Raw genomic sequence first — 16840 nt, 5'->3', positions numbered from 1 at the left:
TAGCAGGAGCTCAGGTAGGCGTTCTCCGGACTGCAAAATGAGCCCGAGGCTGTGCTAAATAGCTGACTGATGACACGTTACCGGATCCAGGGAAGCGTCTGATTGACCCTGCTCCCCCTGAGTGGTCAGGCTGAAGTGGCAGTGGCTGGTGGGAGTGAGAGTTCTGGAAGAAAGCGCTTGGCCTTCTTTGAGCAAGGATTGGCGGCGCAGGGCGCTTGGCCATCGTGTTGCTGAGTTTTTTAATCACCTGTGTTATTGCGTGACAATGGGTACCATAATATAAACACCATGTTCTGGGCCCTTCTAGTTTTCAAGATTCAAGAGAATATTACTTCAGTTTCGTTTGTGGTAGATCTGATTGTTCAGCCATCACGATGATTGCACATACCCAAGATGTTCAGACTTCTCTACCCCACCTATTGGACCCTTTCAGTCTGGTCCCATACGCAGATGATCTCTGGCATGTAGCAAAGTCTCGCAAGTGCTTTCAGGATGATGAATCGAAAGTTCAGGTCGAGTGGACTGATAGCGATGCAGAACACCAGGGTTCGTGTACATAGGTTAGCCTACGAATTGATGCTCAGGCTAACCATCAGGGAGCAGTAACAAGAAGAACATTCACATCATTGGCTGAGCTACAAGCACACAGAAAGAAGGCCTCTACGGCGCCAAATGGATTGTGTTTTATGTAGGTCATCGATTATGCTGGCTACATCAAAGCACCGAGTTTAATGAGATTGCAGATCTATCAATCAAGGGAACTCATGGCGACCCTTAAACGTCACCAAGGAGATGTTCGAGGAGATTGGAAACTTGACTAGCTCTTCGCATGTACTGCACAATCTCTCGTTGTCTTTCCACGACAAGTTTATGGCTACGGAAGCGGCTTTTAGCAGCGCACCCGCATTTATTCGGAATGAGCAAAGTATAGGTGAGTTTACAACCCCTACTTATGAGACCTTACTGCAGCATAGGGGCTAATGCCCATACATTAGAGATCGCGTATATATTCAAGTACCCCTTTAAAAAAGCCAACAACGATAGACCGGACTCATGGACAGTGCGACAAACAGGTGTCTATCAGAAGTTTCATACAGCGACGAAGCATTCCACATGGATATTTTTAAACCCGACCAAAGACTGCCTGTTTCAGCAACGGCTGATGGAGATACTTATGTGTCCGCTCCAGTGTGCTCAGTTAACACAACACCCACTGCTAATCCACAATCTTCTCTTCGCTACGTTCTTCCCCAACTGGAGGGAATATCTAGGTTCGCAAGAGGACAGGGCTTTGACGATTGTATGTCAAGAATACTGCTATTTACTAAAGGTGATGCTAACCAGCTCGCTCAGTACAACACAACCGTGACACAACACATCCAAGAACCACTCAGGGTCAATCATAACATGTGGGCCTCCATTCGCGCCATAGAATCTCGGTGCCTGCCTCTGCAAGCTGTCTTTCGCTCCTTTGACAAAACAGTACAGACCTTGCATAAGGCAAATAATGCATTAAGGGATTGCGGTGCCTTGCTGCATCTATCATGGCACAAAATGGATCAGTTACTAGATAACTATGAAAGCCATGCGGATGCCTACCTACAGGCTGCATCATTTCTTCAAAGTTGGGCTACCACCACGGCCCAGTTAATCGCAGACAACCTTTCATTCAACAATTCCTATACGGCACAGCAGCAATCGGACTATATGTTGAGCCTCACTTCATCCACCGTTGACGACTCGTCAACAGTCCGAGTTATCACTGTTGTAACCCTCATTTATCTACCATCCACTTTTATGGCAGTATGCTTCCCCTTGCAGATCAGCTCGTGTTGGTAATACAGCCGTATCGCTGACATAGTTTCTTGATGCAGACCCTCCTCGGAATGAACTCATTCTTCGAGATGGATTCTCAAACCCATAATCTCATTGTGTCTCCACAGTTTTGGATATTCGTAGTGTGCGCCGTGCCCCTGACGGCTGTGACAGTGCTGTACTGGTGGGTTCGGAGCCAACGTCAGCAGAAGCATGCGAACAGCAAGGCTGGGTCGCTGGCTTAAAGTGTTGTGCAACATCTGCCTCGGGTCGGATTGGCGTGCATTATTAGAAACACAAGCATGCGGTTATCTGGTGGTTTGAATGCAACACGTCATTTAGTATATAAAGGTACAAACGCTTTGTATGAGAGCGAGTCTCAGGTTCCGTCTGGAAGCTTCACAGCCAGGAATTCGCCCCTTGCGGTGGCCACTACCAACACAATCTGTCCCCTTGTTGTGCGTGTCAGTACGGCGCTATCTAGAGCTGGCCGATACTGGTTCAGGTTACTGAGCGCTACTTTTGCTGGTTCGGGCCTGCCCGAAATGGGGATCGGCAAGACATAGGTGCGAAGCCGACGATCGCTCCCATTATCACCTAGTATAATCAGGGCCTCGTCATCATCACGCACGAATACGTTGACCGCCTGGTTAGGGAGCGTGTGAACCTGGCGATCCCAACGCCAGGAGCTGAGGTGGAGAAGGTATTTGCGTTGACACAGTATAAACAGCTGTGGTTCTCGATTGAAAACAGAACATGCAGTGTAGAGAGGTTCATCCACAGAAGCTGCCCCCTGTATGTGAGATTTTGACAGTTAGTCGCGGCTTTCCGAAGGGGAGAACGACATGTAGACGTACCTGAAACCCTATTTTCAAATTTGCGCAGGAGATACCACTGTATGTGTCCCATGCGCGAACCAAAAGATGTACAGGATCTACCTGGGAAACCATGATCAGGTAGTGATTATCGTTAGAGAATTTTAATGAGCGGATTTGCGTCGCTGGGCCGACCATCGAGTCACGCAAGATGATATTTCTGCCACTAGTGATGCTATCGGAATCTTGGTAGGATGCCGCAGAGTTTGATCGGCTTGATGGAGGTGAGCTATTTCTGCCTCAGATTAGAATAGAACGCCGTATCCAAGTAGCAGTTGGAATTACCCTTCGCTTGCATTGTTCAGGAGATTCTGTGTAGTTGACAGATATAAGAGAGCATCTGAGTCAGAGTCTCCGGGGTTTCGCGTGACGATGAATGCTGTTAGAAGCCCATCGGCGGACATGGCAACCTTTTTGATAGAGCCCATGTGCGGATAGTGGATTCTTGAACCCTGGAGGATGCTATTTCCTTGCGACTCGGATGAGATGGTGGTTTCATAGAAGATGCACTAAGAAGTTAGCTATCGCGATCCCACGTTGTAGATATCGAGGAATGGCTAAGTACCTCGAAGCATGTCGTAGCGAGGCAGGCACAGAGAAAGCCCGAGCTACTCGCAACGCATTCCAAGGATGCCCTAGGAATATTTATCACTCGCGGTTTCGGGAGCCGCTCTACAGAGGACAGGATTTCGTCGAGGAAAAACACCTGCACTTTCTGCTGAGATTGGAACAGCAAAACATCGCCGCCCGGTGCAAACGCGGTTCCAAGAATGGGCATGCTTGTCTCAATACGGAGTTTCTCATAGCTAGGAGTATAGGCTGAAGAGAATGAAGGTCGTCGCAGCCGCCACCTGCTCCGTGTTTCCGATGATCTTCGATGAAATACACCGCTTATTGACGCTAGAGTATCCTCCACCTCTCTCGAAGTAACGCGTTGATCCCGAATAGGATGCAGCACATACTTCTGCAGAAAGTCGAGTGTTCGGTATACGATCTCGTGCTCCATCGCAAACGAGCTTGCTCGAGCTCTGTGCTTTAGCTTCTCGTACCACGCAATGACTACCGGTGAAAGCTTTGGCTTCCCATGTCGGATTGTATAGAATTTGTCCCCGTGGTCCTGTCTGCGCCGTTGCCTCGCAAATGCCACCACGCCGCTATATCCCGAATCAATATAAGACATCACCAGACTGATGATGCAGCCGAGCGACCAAACATCGCTGGCAGAGCTGACCCGGCCACTAGGTAATGAACATTCCGGGGCAAGGTAAGTACCTTCGCCTCTTCGATTCAACGTCGATGGCTCCTGGAGTCGCCTCGGTCTCTTATGGCCTCTCCCCATTATAGGCATCACGAGCTCCACATCTGCTTCACCATCTAGCCCTCTACCCTTGACACGCGATAGTCCGAAATCCGTAATTTTCCAAGTCTCGGACGGGCTATACGCATCGAAGACAAGTATATTGTGGGGCTTCAGATCAAGATGGTAACATGAAAATACCTCCAGTTTTTGATCGCGAAATTCATGGTGAAGGAACGCCAGTGCTCCGGCTAACGTTACCCCACGCGAGTAGATGTCCTTCTTTTCTTCCCACGTAGACGGAGGAAAGCGATCTTCAGAGTAAACCCCGTTCAGGTATTCCCATAAGTTGCAGGATGCGAGTGGAAAGAACAAACTATACGTGGGTCCATATTGCAAACTCGCCAGCGCCACCATTATATTCTTGTGTCGACGTGGCTGGTCCAGGATCTTGTTCAGAATCTGTTGCTCCCCTCTACCCTCTCGATCTAACTGAAAGTCTTTTCGCGCAAGCTCCAATGCTTCGGTGGTGGTTGTACGATCGGATCGTGACTGGAAATGTTGTTCTTCAATCCGTACCCTCCACACCTGACCGAAAGCGCCTTCCCCGATCTTTGTCTCCTCGAGATACGGCAGTGGGCACTGGAATCGATGTTGCTCGTATACGACTTCTTCGCGCTTCATCAGCGTAACGGCGCAGAACCGAAATTGTTTGTGGTAAAATTCGACTCCTTGTAAGGGAAAATGGCTGGTCGCCATCTCGAGGGAGATAGGGAGGTCTGCATCGGTGAACTGACGTGGAGCGACATGGTCAGCGCCTGCCTCAAGTGCGAAATCCACGAACTGTCGCAAAACATCTCTTTCCTGGCGCCCGCGGGCGAATAATAGGATTGCAAAAATCAAGCTCAGGTCTGTTAACGTTCTTCGTAGAATGTCCGGTACGTGTGTGAGGGGAGTGCCATTAGCCTGACACAGACATCGCAGCAGTTCTCGCAGGTCTTGCTGGTTGCTTTCAAAGACCTTTCTCACGGTGCCATTGCGGAAGAACCGATGCCGGTTATAGTTGACGGAGGAATTTTCCTTCAGTCGAGTTGTAAATCGCTCGCAAAGCGAGCCGATCACCGCGTCAGTCATGGGCGCCGATATCAAGACGCTCTCGCGAGCCGTGGCAGTAAAGGGTCGTTTTCATCGTGCGTGGTTGTCAGTGTTCGGGGATCCCCGCATGCAGCAAACAATGGGGATTAATCTCTTTGCGCAGGGGCCGCGTGTGGCTGATCCGTCGTCACCTTGGCCTTATCGTTCATATCATTAGCGACGACCACTGGGTGAGATCAACGCCTGCGACTAGTACCCGATCACGCGTCCATTTCACCCGAGGCGCAGCGCTTGCGAATCCATTCAAGTGGACACTTGGCCTCCTATGGGGCGAGTCGCAATTTAGGTATCTAGTTTACACTATGCGCAGCCTAGACATCGGAGGATAGAAATGGACCCTTTTCAATCAGGGTCCCAAGCATCACGTGCCCGTGTCATGAGTTTAATACGATCGATAAATACAACTCCGTACTGTCTTGCGTATTGTTGTGAAATGTCCATTTCGTGCCGTCTTTACTGGCCTAATTCTGACGCTAGACTCCTTGTAGATCTAGTTGATACCCTGCGTATTGAACACCAAGTATCGTGACGAAACTGTTTCACCCACTACGAACTATCCGAAACATGAGTCTCAATAAACAATAACTATTTAATTGGAACATATACTATCTCACTGAGGATTGAGATACTTCAGACCCTTGCTACAAGCAAATAACCAATACCTCCGCTACGAAATATAATATAGAGTCTTCTCTTGTTATGATACCGAATCAGTGTATGTACTTCCAAAGACCAGGCCATACTCTCCTATACAGATATAGTGTCAGGGTATGACCGCCTGGCCGCCTGATCCTGATTCCTGTGCTTTACAGTGATTTACCGTAGTTTGTGTGTATCTAGATTGTTTCCATTTATTATTTTCTATTTGAGTTCTTTTCTTTGTTGTTTTTATTATTCTAAATGAAGCCTTAAGTGTTTGACAGTATGACTTTGAGAGGGCGGGAAAGGGTCTTGAATCTCAAGACCTTTGGAGTTCACGCAGCAATAAAAGAGCCATGCTCCATGGTAACTGTTTATCATATGTCGAAAACCTATCTAGAACTGGGAATACTCAAGAAATCATACTGGTAGTTGACACTGTCTGTAATATGATCAAGAAAACTAGGGGGAAACATTCAATCCTGTCAAATATATATCTCATCACGATGTCCTCAAATGTCTCCCAGGGTAATCGATGCTACGGATATCTATTCGCCACCTTGGTAAAATTTTTATTTTTCCTGCGACTCGTATTATTAGCGTGAGTTTGATTGCTTTTGGAATCCACCTCCATACAAGTACCTCTAATATATTGGCTGTCTCGAAGCGTTTTGCAGCTGGCGGGCAGTCGGCTGGCCGGACCCGCGGGCCCGTGGGCCCGACAGCCCGGGATGCAAGTCAATCAATCTTCCTCGACTCCTTATAGCTCTACATCAGCCCTTCTACTACCTTGTTCTCTATCTTTCTTTTCAAGTTTTCAATTATCTCCAAATCCTTAAAAAACATGGCCCATCATACATATGTCAAGCAGCTGAGTCCCCTGGACTTGCTTATGCCGAGAACCTATATCAGGGTTCTTTTGGCTTTCGAAACGACAATTCCAACCCCAGAACTCACACAAAGCCTCCAAAGTGGTCTTGATAAGCTCTCGACACAATTGCCTTGGCTCTCTGGACGAGTCTTCCCGACTACTTCTATCCAACACAAAGCTTCCGTTGAGATCCGATCTAATGCCGGCCACACACCAACTCTGGTCGACAAAGGCTCCATAGCGGCACCATACACGACTTTGTCTTCTCATGGGATGTCTATGGAAGCCATTCCATCAGAGATCTGGCCAGTGCCAAGCATGGTCGATGATGGCATCAGTGAAACAGGCGCCCCTGTGTTCGCCGCAAGCCTCTTTGGCTTCGCAGATCAAGGCGTGGGCTTGTGTGTCTGCTTACACCACCACGCCGTCGATGCAACTGGACTTTCAGAAGTTGTAGAACTGTGGGCTCGAAACGTTGCTGAAACTGGGTTTGAGTTCTCTGGTTCACACCAAACTAGACTGGAGCGTCTTTCAAAAGCACTTTCTCCGGCTCTTGAGGATATCTCATCTCTGTCGTCTGAAAGTCTCTTGGCACTACACCCTGAATACTCCAAAGTGCCACCCACGATGCCAAAAGAGTTCGCTCCATCCACATCTAAGCTGTTCGCCATTCCGGTTGACCGGATCAATGCCCTTAAGGAGACTCTACGAGAATATACATCGAATGCACCAACTACAAATGTCCTGCTCTGCGCACTAATCTGGACCACAATTACTCGTGTTCGAGCCAACCGCAATCCAGGTCTTGCAAGCGAAACGAGTCGACTAGTCACAGCGGTCAATGGTCGGCAGCGCATTAGCGAGACGTTTTCGGTGCCTGAGAATCCATATTTCGGAAATGCTGTGCTTTACTCCCTGACAAACCTTGCTGTTGGAGCCTTGGCCACAACCGATGAGGACGCAATGCGCTCGCTTGCCGGAGTCTGTGACTACATTTCCGCGTCACAATCACCCTCGAAGATCGGCTCGCGTCAAATCGCCGAGGTCTACGGTTTAGCAGATCGTATGCAAGATTATAGGTCTCTTTTCGTAGGTTGGGATCTGTTTGGATCGCGTGATCTCACCATCACAAGCTGGGCTGATCTCGACGTTTATGCTATGGACTTTGGTGCTATGCTCGGGAAGCCGAAGCTCGTTAGATTTCCCTACATGGAGGCAGATGGAGTGGCTATTATTCTTCCGCGGCAGAGGAATTTGTCCGAGGAAATGCTTGAGATAATGGTCATGCTACGCAGAGATGATATGGGTGCCTTAGAACATGATGGCGTGTGGCAGACCCTTGTCTCTAGTAATTAGGAATATTGGGAAGATGTTAGAGCTGTTTGACCCCTGCAAAAGACTTGCTGTTACAAGACTAATACCCCGTACTTGACATAAATATAAGGCCTGAAAAGTCATAGATTTGTCGTTGTTGAATTACTCAAAATGTCTATAAACAAGGATAGTTTCATTTAGAGGGCAAAATTAGGAGAGGCAATTCAAGCTCACGATGTAAGTGCGACAAAATTTCAGCGTAGCCCGGCTCGTTGTCAGCGCGGAGGATGCCATGCGAAATGAGGAATTCAACAATAACAATAGCGCTATTTGGCTTGAACAGTCCCTCTTTCAAAGCACAAAGCACTCCTTCGATAGTGTATAGACTGAAACTCTCCACTTCGGAGTCCCTTGGCTCAGGGGCCATGCCGGGATCTAACTCCAGTTCGTATGTATACTCTACCTCTGGCTGAAATAGGCCGATCTCCCCTCCAGCCTTGTTCCCACGGATGTGGAAATAAGTGAGGTTACTCATGGGTATGACCTTCTTCCTCACCATCACTTCGGACAACGACGCTTCTTCTTGTGCTTCGCATATAAGAGCTTCAATCGGGAGCTTTCCAGCAACGAGACCGCCAGCTGCGGTTGTATCGAGCATACCCGGGTAAGTTTGTTTGCGTTCCGATCTCTTGCCGATCCATAGTCTCAGGCCTTGCTCGTCCCTCACATAGCAAACAAGCTGGACACCGTATGTCACAATCCCAAATAATGCACTTGCACAACGTTCTATTTCGAGCAAAGTTTCTCCCCCTGGACCATAAATCGGGAAGGTTTCGTCTCGCCAGCTTTCGAGCATCGATATGACAGCTAGCTTTCTGGTGTTCTTGAGAGTTTCCTCAACTATGTGAGAGCGCATATCGGTGGTTGCTGTAGCCGGCGTCGCTAAAGTCACAATGCATCGGTGGTGATCAATAGACCACCAGTCAGACCACTGGACTTTTTCAACAACCTCGGGGAGAATATACCCCAGTATGGCACAGCAGCCATTCACTCTAAAGGTGTAGCATTGTCCCAGATTCTCTGACTGGGATGCAGATTCATCGTTTGAAACAAAACTATGAAGAACATCAGCACTTGTAGGCATATGACGGGAAGAGATATCCTTATGGCATACTTGTCGCATCCCTTGACCACGTCAAGAATGGTTTTCGACATCTTCAAAGGTCGAAATCCGTAGAAGCCGTCAAACTGCGAAGTACTCCGTATTGAGAGACGGAATCAACATGCCACCGTGGTTTGATCGCCACTTGGCGAATACAAGCCCCACATCCTATGGCCAGTAAAAGCGACTATGCCCAGGGGTAGGAGAAGCTTATCAGCTCAGTTACCGGTTAAAAGCCTTTCTTTTCTTGCTTGACACGTCATAAAGTCTTCTCGAAGCATGGGCAACCAACAAAACACTTCTTTATGCCTCATTGTAACGAAAGCTTGAAGCATCTTGCTGCAAAGCACCTAATCTAGGTGATACAAGGCCATGTATTAAAAGACCAATATTACCCGTGAGATACCTTTCACGGTACCGCACAGGATAGCCTAGGGTCCCCGCGTGTGTCACACCTATAACATTTACATTAAGCGAAGATGCAATCATAAATATAAGCTGCCTGCAATAGAATACCACAGTAGTCCTCCATTTATTCTTGTCAGCTCGTGGGCACAGCCCCACAAACTTAATACATCAGCCTGCCAGGTTTCGGCTACGGTATACCGTATATATATGCACCATTTCGTATCTCCCGGTTGTGCATTTAATTAATATCTCCAAATACTGTCTCCAGTCGGCAATATTCAATAGATTGATACCATGGCAACCAATTACACCAGTGTTGGCCAGTGGGAAGCGGAGCTAAAGATAGGTGATGTTATAGGGCCGGATGCAAAAGAGCTCTTGGAGATTTATTCTGGAATCTGTCCCACTGAAGTTGATCACCAGGTGGCAAAAGTTATAAGTGCCTGGGCCCCAGGTTCCATATGCACATGAACTGCGCTAACATGGACATCCTTTCTGTCCCCTAAGGCGAAACAAGGCTGGGAAATCACACATTACCCATGTTTCCGGCTGGTCACCTTCCTCGATCTAGAACTGTCGCAGTCACTTGTGTACGCGAGATTCGTCAATACAATTAAGCAAGGAGCGTTGTTCATAGACCTAGGCTGCGGACTCGGTCAGGATATCAGGCGACTAGCACATGACGGTGCACCACCCGAAAACCTGGTAGGGTTGGACCTTCGCAAAGAGGCTGTCGAATTAGGGTACGACTTGTTTATGGACGGTGACACATTGAAGGCAAGGTTTATTGTGCAAGACTTCTTACAGGACACACCGCTGTTACGAGAAATGATAGGCAATATCGAAATCATCAATTCCGGCCTTTTCATGCATCTTTGGGACTGGGCTGGACAAGTCCGGATCGGTCGGAGAATGGTTGAATTGCTGACCCATCAAGGCTGTTTAATTACAGGTGTGCATTTTGGAGGTCAAGATTCTGGTATTAACAAGACTGAAGACTGGATTGAGAGATTTGTTCATAATGAGATGTCTTTTCGACAGATCTGGATAGATATCGAGACACTGACAAGAGCTCGCTGCAGCTTGGCTCTCAAAGTACAGGAAGATAATCGATACATAATGTCTGACCAGCCAACATTTCGCCTGCAATGGGTTATTGAAGTCCAGAAATAAATCCTTACATATAAACTCCTCCAGGACTCTACACAGTGAACCGACTGCTTGGAAGGACGTGGTAACAGACGCGGAGTAAAGCATCGTCTTGAGACACGCTCATATGTCTGCCTTTCTAAGCCACAAGCCCTATGAAGCCCCATTATGTCTGCACAATTTCGACATGGGTTTTTCATTCTTTTTCACAATTGACTATCCTGCTCACCAGTCTGAGTCGAATGCCTGATCCAACAAATCTCCGTCACGGCTCGCTCTCATAGAGCGTTGCGATCAACTTTCCCACTCTATGAAAGAGCTAGTCGGAGATTCCAAGCTCTACCCAGATAGCTCACAGTGGACACCGGCATAGCCTCGAGCTATACACTTGGATTTGTGGGTTTGAAATAGGCAATTTGATTGAATTATAATGTATAACTACAACACCGACGGCATAAATACCTAGTTCAAGATGGAAATTTTTATGACTGAGTACAACGTAATTCTTTTCTTTGGAAATAGGGATACAGTTGATCGTAATAAATAAATACGAAAGCTTTCTCACAGCGGCTTTTTCCGATTCTGAAGCTTTATCTCGTTTCATCATTCTCCCTCGACACGAATCATATCCCCATTCTATAAGGACTATAGCAAAAGGTTAAATCACGTCCAGATGAACCGCAAGAACATTCCAACCCATCCACTAGCAATAGAATTTATACGTGAAGTCTCGGCTGCAACAACTCCAGCACCTAGAGGACACCGATAGAGATTGCTGGCGACGACTGCAGTTGAAAAGCTTTTGTGTATGGACCTTAGTGAGTGATCATATAGTGTATATTCCCATCTAGCATGGGATTACTAGGCTATTCCATCTCACATACGTTCTTAGATGCTTGAACTAGTGATGTGGTGACTATATCTCTTTACATGCCAAGAAGCTGTCAAGGCTAATGAAAAATATTATAGTCCAGTCATTGGTGCAAAAATTGATCTGAGAATCGTAGTAATTTTGCGGGGTATATCATCAACCCCAGCTTTCGGGTACCATTATCCCGAGGATATAAAAACACGGGCTTCCGAGCATGCAAGATCATATCTGATGCTGTAGAGATAATGATACCACCACGATGCTTTTGAATGCCATATCTGTACTTCTCCTCGCATCAGCTCCTGCACTGGGGAGCATTGACCGGTAAGTTAACTGCGACCTTCATTTCACCTATAGTCGTATTAGAACTGAATGAGCAGACAACGTATCGTGTCCAAATATAATGTAGTCCGCTCGAATCTGATCACCAACAAGACGACGCCTCTTCAAGTGGGCAATGGTAATTTTGCGTTTAACGTTGATAACACAGGCTTACAGGTAGGAGTCCTCGACGCATAACTTCTGATACGGTGACTCACAAAGCAAGCAGACATTTCTCCCATTCAACACACTGTCCAGCTGGGGCTGGCATAACGATTCTCTACCAAGCAATGGGTATGTGGACCTTCAAGAAGTCAATTTTCGCCTTGACCTTCGTGTTTTGGCTAGTGTATCTTTTCTGATGTCTCTTCAGGGAGAAGATTGAGGATTACCGTGGAATCTCTATGCTAACGCATGGACGGAACGTGTCATACGATATCCCCGACCCTGACCTCCCTGAAGTTTCACAATGGCTCACTGCCAATCCCAATCGCATAAACCTAGGACGCATAGGATTACAGTATAAAGGGTCACTTGTCTCCGCGTCTCAAATTACAGAGCCACGACAAGAGCTCGACTTATGGAAAGGAGTCATTACCTCGACTTTTAAGGTTGACGGCCAAACTGTCAAGGTGGTGACCCAAGGTGACTTCGATTCGGACTCCGTAGTCTTTGAAATCGAGTCGAGTCTGGTCGCATCTGGTGAGTTGGGTGTCGAGCTAGACTTTCCATATCCGCCCATCCATTCTACGAAGTATAAATATGAAGTGTTCGTTGGTGTCTACGATTTCCCCCAGAGTCATACTACTGCTATTGAGGAGTACAGAGGCAACATGGCATATATTCGACACGAGCTGCAGGAGACGAATTACTACCTTAATCTGCGATGGGGATCTGGAAAATCACTGCGCCTTTCTCGTGAACATAACGCAACCCACAAGTACACTCTAAAATCCAAATCGTCATCCACTATGACATTTACGGCGAACTTTTCGCGAGAGAAGCAAACGGCTGATTTACCAACCATGATCCAGGAGCGTAGTTCCACGGCTTGGAACAAGTACTGGACTCAAGGAGGATTTGTCGACCTAACATCCTCCTCTAACCCCAAAGCAGACGAGCTCCAGCGCCGTATCCTTCTATCACAATACCATGTGCGGGTGAACAGTGCAGCCAAGGGACAGTCACCTCAGGAGAGTGGTCTGATGAACAATGGGTGGTACGGTTAGTATATATCGGTTATTGCAGTCGAGTGCCTGGTTGCTAATAGTACGTCCAGGGAAGTTTCACATGGAAATGGTAGTATGGCACAACGCGCACTGGGCGACATGGGGTCGACAGGAACAATTTGACAACATCTTCCCAGAATTATACAACGCATTACTACCATCATCAATCGCACGGGCAAAGTCTATGGGTTGGGATGGTGCACGGTCTGCTATCACTAATTCTTCCAACGCATCACATGAACTGACACCCTTCAGGTGGCCAAAGATGACTGATGTTGAAACCGGAGTGAGCTCTCCCGGTGGTATCAACGGTCTTCTATTGTGGCAACAGGTGAGCCTAATATGCCAGAAAGGGGACACTGTACTAACAAAGGCAGCCTCATCCCATGTACCTGGCAGCTCTGGCTTATCAAGCATCCCCGACACGCAAAACCCTTGAAAGATGGGACCGCGTTCTGACAGCCACAGCTGATTACATGGTCTCTTATGCCTGGAAGAATACAAGCTCAGGCTATTACGATCTGGGACCACCGTATGTCAATTCCCACTAGAATATCTACCTATCTAACATTCTCAGGGCATATGGTGTGACTGAGAACACACCTCCTTCTGAAAGCCTCAATCTTGCATATGAGGTTAGCATAGCCTAACTACGCCGGTATATCACTGATATTAACATATTTTCAGACCGCCTACTGGAGGTATGGGCTTGACGTCGCGCGTGAGTGGAAAAAGAAACTTAACCAGCCAGTCCCCGATAAATGGACAGTAGTTGCGGAAGGGCTCGCTCCACTCCCGCAAATTGATGGTTTGTATGCTGTTTACGAAGGACTGAACAGTTCATGGTGGAATGATAGCTCTCTAACAGGGGACCCTCGGAGCCTGATCATGCTTCAAGGCATCCTCCCTAACACGCCAGCAGTTGACCCGGATGTTGCTTCGAACACAGCAGAGAAGGTAGGGGAAGTGTGGACCGACGACAAGATTAGAGGATGGGGTAGACCGGTACTTGCAATCAATGCGGCACGGCTGGGAGATCGCGAGCGAGCGATATACCACCTGACCGCATATGATTATTGGAATTTTGATGATGCTGGTGCGTTGTCATCTAATAGTGTGTATTGAGCATAATCACTAATGAGTCTATTTTAGGGTTTGCCGAGCGTGGAGGAGATGGTAAGTCATGATACAATCTGAAATAATGCTGTTGTTAATCCAAGCGTCGAATATAGGAGGAACCCCTCCTCCCTTCATGCCTGGTAATGCTGGGCTACTTTATGCTGGTAGGTGCACTATACATACAAACGCGAAATAGTGATAACACTAATAATTTTAGTGGCATACATGGCTGCCGGCTGGGAAGGATCTCAGGGCGACGCTCCCGGCTTTCCTCAGGACGGTAGTTGGGTAGTAAACCATGAAGGATTGCTCAGAGCACCGTAGGCTGCTTCATAATCGCTTCTGGATGTTATATGAAAGTGTACTATGCAGGGAACTAAGATTAAGCTAGCTATTTACCCGAGCAATGGATAAAAGGGAAACGTGTACTTTGGATATCCGCATGCATTTCCATCTTGTAAGCGGTATCCATGCAGCAGGTCTAGGCACAATTAAGCAATGATCACCAACATGAAACTTGTAAGTAGTTTCATATGGCGACTTGCTTGTTTTGTCACGGAACGGAAGAATGGCAAATTTCCGCGGCTATCGTACCGATCTGCCGGTCCGTCATTCAAATAGCCCTAACCCAGTTTTATAAATCGAGGTGATATTCCAGCGTAGTTTGAACAAACCAAGCTTCCAAGCCATTTACAAACAGACAAAATGTTTCCTAAGTTAGCATGTGTCCTCCTCGCCCTCGAGGCATCTGCGCAAACTTTGACATCTACTGCCGCTACCTCAACTCTGCCCACACTTCAACCAGACTGGTACTTTATCCGTGCCGTGGAAACGCCCTATTACCACAGTTACCTCCAGACCATCCCAAGCGCCACACCTGGACCTGCCTATCTAGCTTCTAACACAAATGCGGGCCAATTCAATATCGTCTCGGGTCAGCTCGTTTACGATACCGGCAACGAGCAGCTGTACATGAACGTAGAGGACCCCGCAAACAAAACACAACGAACTTTACAAACTTGGTTTAATGAAACCGAGAACGCATACGGGACTTTTGCCTTCCAAGGAGATGCGATCACCTGGACGGTAGAGGATATTGATCGGCAGAATACTGCAGCGTGGTATGTTTGTGAGGAGGATAAGCTGTATATCAACACAGGGGCTTATGGCTATGAAACACCCGATGGGTGTTATGATCAAACTGTATGATGGCTCTATCTACTCGATAATCACTTGGATGGGATACTAACAATGATAGATCCATTCATACGGAGGGTCGACACCAACTGTTTGATGAAATGTAGTAGTAGGAGTGGCGATGATTGAAGATGTGTGGGGCGGATGGTGTCAACTGGTAGGCCAATGATTAGCATTCTGAAAGTAGCCAGTGTACAAGCAACAAATGAGAGTCTAATCCTGAATTCTATTACCATGATTACTAGTTCTGAGACAACATGGTCTGATCTATATTGCATGTTATGTCTTGCTAGACCTTACAGTCATAGCTGCAGGTGAATAGCAAGAAGCAAGTGTTTTAAAATAACAGCGATCTATACCAGCACGAAGGTGTGTGTACATCTAATCTCACAAATACTTATATCTTGCTGCTTGATACCTTAAAGTTATTTGACCCAGATAGCAGCATAGCGATCCGCCGTCCCATCGTTGTAGGCACTGAAAGTCCTCAAGACATAGCCTTCATCACGGTACTTGTTGAACTCAGCCTGAAAAGTAGGAGAATCGACACCATGCCTTGCCACCCACGCACCAGATGCAGATTTATCCCAGATTGCAGCATACTGGACCTCATCTCCGACTTGGTATCCGTCCACATCAACAAGCCGATATCCATCCTTGACATGCTTGTCAAATGTCGCCTGATACGCAGTGGAGTTCAGTTCCCCAGCAGAGACCCAAGGAGTATTATCATTCCGCTTTTCCCAAACAGCAGCATAACGACTCTCATTGTCAACCTCATACCCGCTCACATGGGTCATTCTGTATCCCTCCTCCAAGTACTTGTCGAAATACTTTTGCATCCATTCTCTGTTCATTCCATGGCGCGAGATCCAGGGCAAGGATGAGTCTTTCTCCCAGATAGCAGTGTAGCGGTCCTTCCCATCGATTGTGTACCCATTGACCTGGACAACGCGATACCCTTGTTTCAGATAGTCTTCGAACTTTTGGTGGTATTGGTCGGAGCTCATGCCGTGATGAGACTTCCAAGCCGGTGAGGACCTCTTTTCGAAGATGACGGCGAAGTTGGCCTCCTTATTGTACTCATATCCGCTGACTGAGTTCAGTCTATAGCCTTGCGAGACCATTTGATCGAACTTTGTCTGGTATGCTTTGCTGTCGAGGCGGTAATAGGCATGCCATTCGTTGGCTTGGACACAGAGTGCCGATGCAAGGGCAACGGCCCAGAGATGGAATTTCATGGTTCAATAAAGAGAGAATTCGTCTAGTAAGTGGGAAATATATGAGGAACTGAGTCGAAATTGTGTGACGTTTCTATTGATTTACTCTCAGTACTTGGAGCGAGTTACAACACTCTGGCCCAGTTTGCTTTCTTTATAGATTTTCGTCCCATACCCTTCTCACGACTAACCCATTAT

At 47.3% G+C, this 16840-nt stretch overlaps 9 protein-coding genes across 9 annotated transcripts; 5 read left to right on the top strand and 4 right to left on the bottom strand.

Annotated features, from left to right (window-relative positions):
• Positions 1–374: 374 nt before the first annotated feature.
• BDV37DRAFT_291233 (uncharacterized protein) lies at positions 375–2591 on the top strand (the record flags this gene model as incomplete). The annotated part of the gene is made up of 6 exons (XM_032088890.1): positions 375–546; positions 604–688; positions 744–931; positions 996–1300; positions 1354–1803; positions 1875–2591. The coding sequence occupies 6 exons, from the start codon at positions 375–377 to the stop codon at positions 2058–2060; spliced, it is 1386 nt and encodes a 461-aa protein (XP_031935497.1). The 3' UTR covers positions 2061–2591.
• BDV37DRAFT_264078 (uncharacterized protein) lies at positions 2187–2812 on the bottom strand. Its single transcript, XM_032083628.1, has 2 exons — positions 2673–2812; positions 2187–2608 (listed from the first exon to the last, which is right to left on the bottom strand). Exons 1-2 carry the CDS (start codon positions 2763–2765, stop codon positions 2195–2197), a joined length of 507 nt encoding a protein of 168 aa, XP_031935496.1. The 5' UTR covers positions 2766–2812; the 3' UTR covers positions 2187–2194.
• Positions 2813–2919: 107 nt separating this feature from the next.
• On the bottom strand, positions 2920–5121 carry BDV37DRAFT_291232 (kinase-like domain-containing protein; the record flags this gene model as incomplete). Its single annotated transcript, XM_032088889.1, has 4 exons — positions 2920–2929; positions 2976–3199; positions 3256–4158; positions 4189–5121. 4 exons carry the CDS (start codon positions 5119–5121, stop codon positions 2920–2922), a joined length of 2070 nt encoding a protein of 689 aa, XP_031935495.1.
• Positions 5122–6625: 1504 nt separating this feature from the next.
• On the top strand, positions 6626–8008 carry BDV37DRAFT_291229 (transferase family-domain-containing protein; the record flags this gene model as incomplete). Its single annotated transcript, XM_032088888.1, has 1 exon — positions 6626–8008. One exon carries the CDS (start codon positions 6626–6628, stop codon positions 8006–8008), a length of 1383 nt encoding a protein of 460 aa, XP_031935494.1.
• Positions 8009–8156: 148 nt separating this feature from the next.
• BDV37DRAFT_291227 (uncharacterized protein) lies at positions 8157–9181 on the bottom strand (the record flags this gene model as incomplete). The annotated part of the gene is made up of 2 exons (XM_032088887.1): positions 8157–9081; positions 9141–9181. 2 exons carry the CDS (start codon positions 9179–9181, stop codon positions 8160–8162), a joined length of 963 nt encoding a protein of 320 aa, XP_031935493.1.
• Positions 9182–9830: 649 nt separating this feature from the next.
• On the top strand, positions 9831–10709 carry BDV37DRAFT_276348 (uncharacterized protein; the record flags this gene model as incomplete). Its single annotated transcript, XM_032085548.1, has 2 exons — positions 9831–9968; positions 10044–10709. The coding sequence occupies 2 exons, from the start codon at positions 9831–9833 to the stop codon at positions 10707–10709; spliced, it is 804 nt and encodes a 267-aa protein (XP_031935492.1).
• A 1106-nt stretch (positions 10710–11815) lies between these two features.
• On the top strand, positions 11816–14639 carry BDV37DRAFT_291225 (Six-hairpin glycosidase-like protein; the record flags this gene model as incomplete). The annotated part of the gene is made up of 12 exons (XM_032088886.1): positions 11816–11880; positions 11937–12016; positions 12055–12175; positions 12251–13101; positions 13157–13310; positions 13362–13437; positions 13484–13638; positions 13684–13741; positions 13794–14202; positions 14259–14282; positions 14443–14513; positions 14598–14639. 12 exons carry the CDS (start codon positions 11816–11818, stop codon positions 14637–14639), a joined length of 2106 nt encoding a protein of 701 aa, XP_031935491.1.
• A 291-nt stretch (positions 14640–14930) lies between these two features.
• On the top strand, positions 14931–15519 carry BDV37DRAFT_288768 (uncharacterized protein; the record flags this gene model as incomplete). The annotated part of the gene is made up of 2 exons (XM_032088319.1): positions 14931–15428; positions 15484–15519. 2 exons carry the CDS (start codon positions 14931–14933, stop codon positions 15517–15519), a joined length of 534 nt encoding a protein of 177 aa, XP_031935490.1.
• A 301-nt stretch (positions 15520–15820) lies between these two features.
• Positions 15821–16663, bottom strand: BDV37DRAFT_291223 (uncharacterized protein; the record flags this gene model as incomplete). The annotated part of the gene is made up of 1 exon (XM_032088885.1): positions 15821–16663. One exon carries the CDS (start codon positions 16661–16663, stop codon positions 15848–15850), a length of 816 nt encoding a protein of 271 aa, XP_031935489.1. The 3' UTR covers positions 15821–15847.
• Between the last annotated feature and the right edge of the window lie 177 nt (positions 16664–16840).

This window comes from Aspergillus pseudonomiae, assembly GCF_009193645.1.
Source record: "Aspergillus pseudonomiae strain CBS 119388 unplaced genomic scaffold BDV37scaffold_128, whole genome shotgun sequence".
NCBI lineage: Eukaryota > Fungi > Ascomycota > Eurotiomycetes > Eurotiales > Aspergillaceae > Aspergillus > Aspergillus pseudonomiae.
This window is presented reverse-complemented; position numbering and strand designations above follow the sequence as displayed.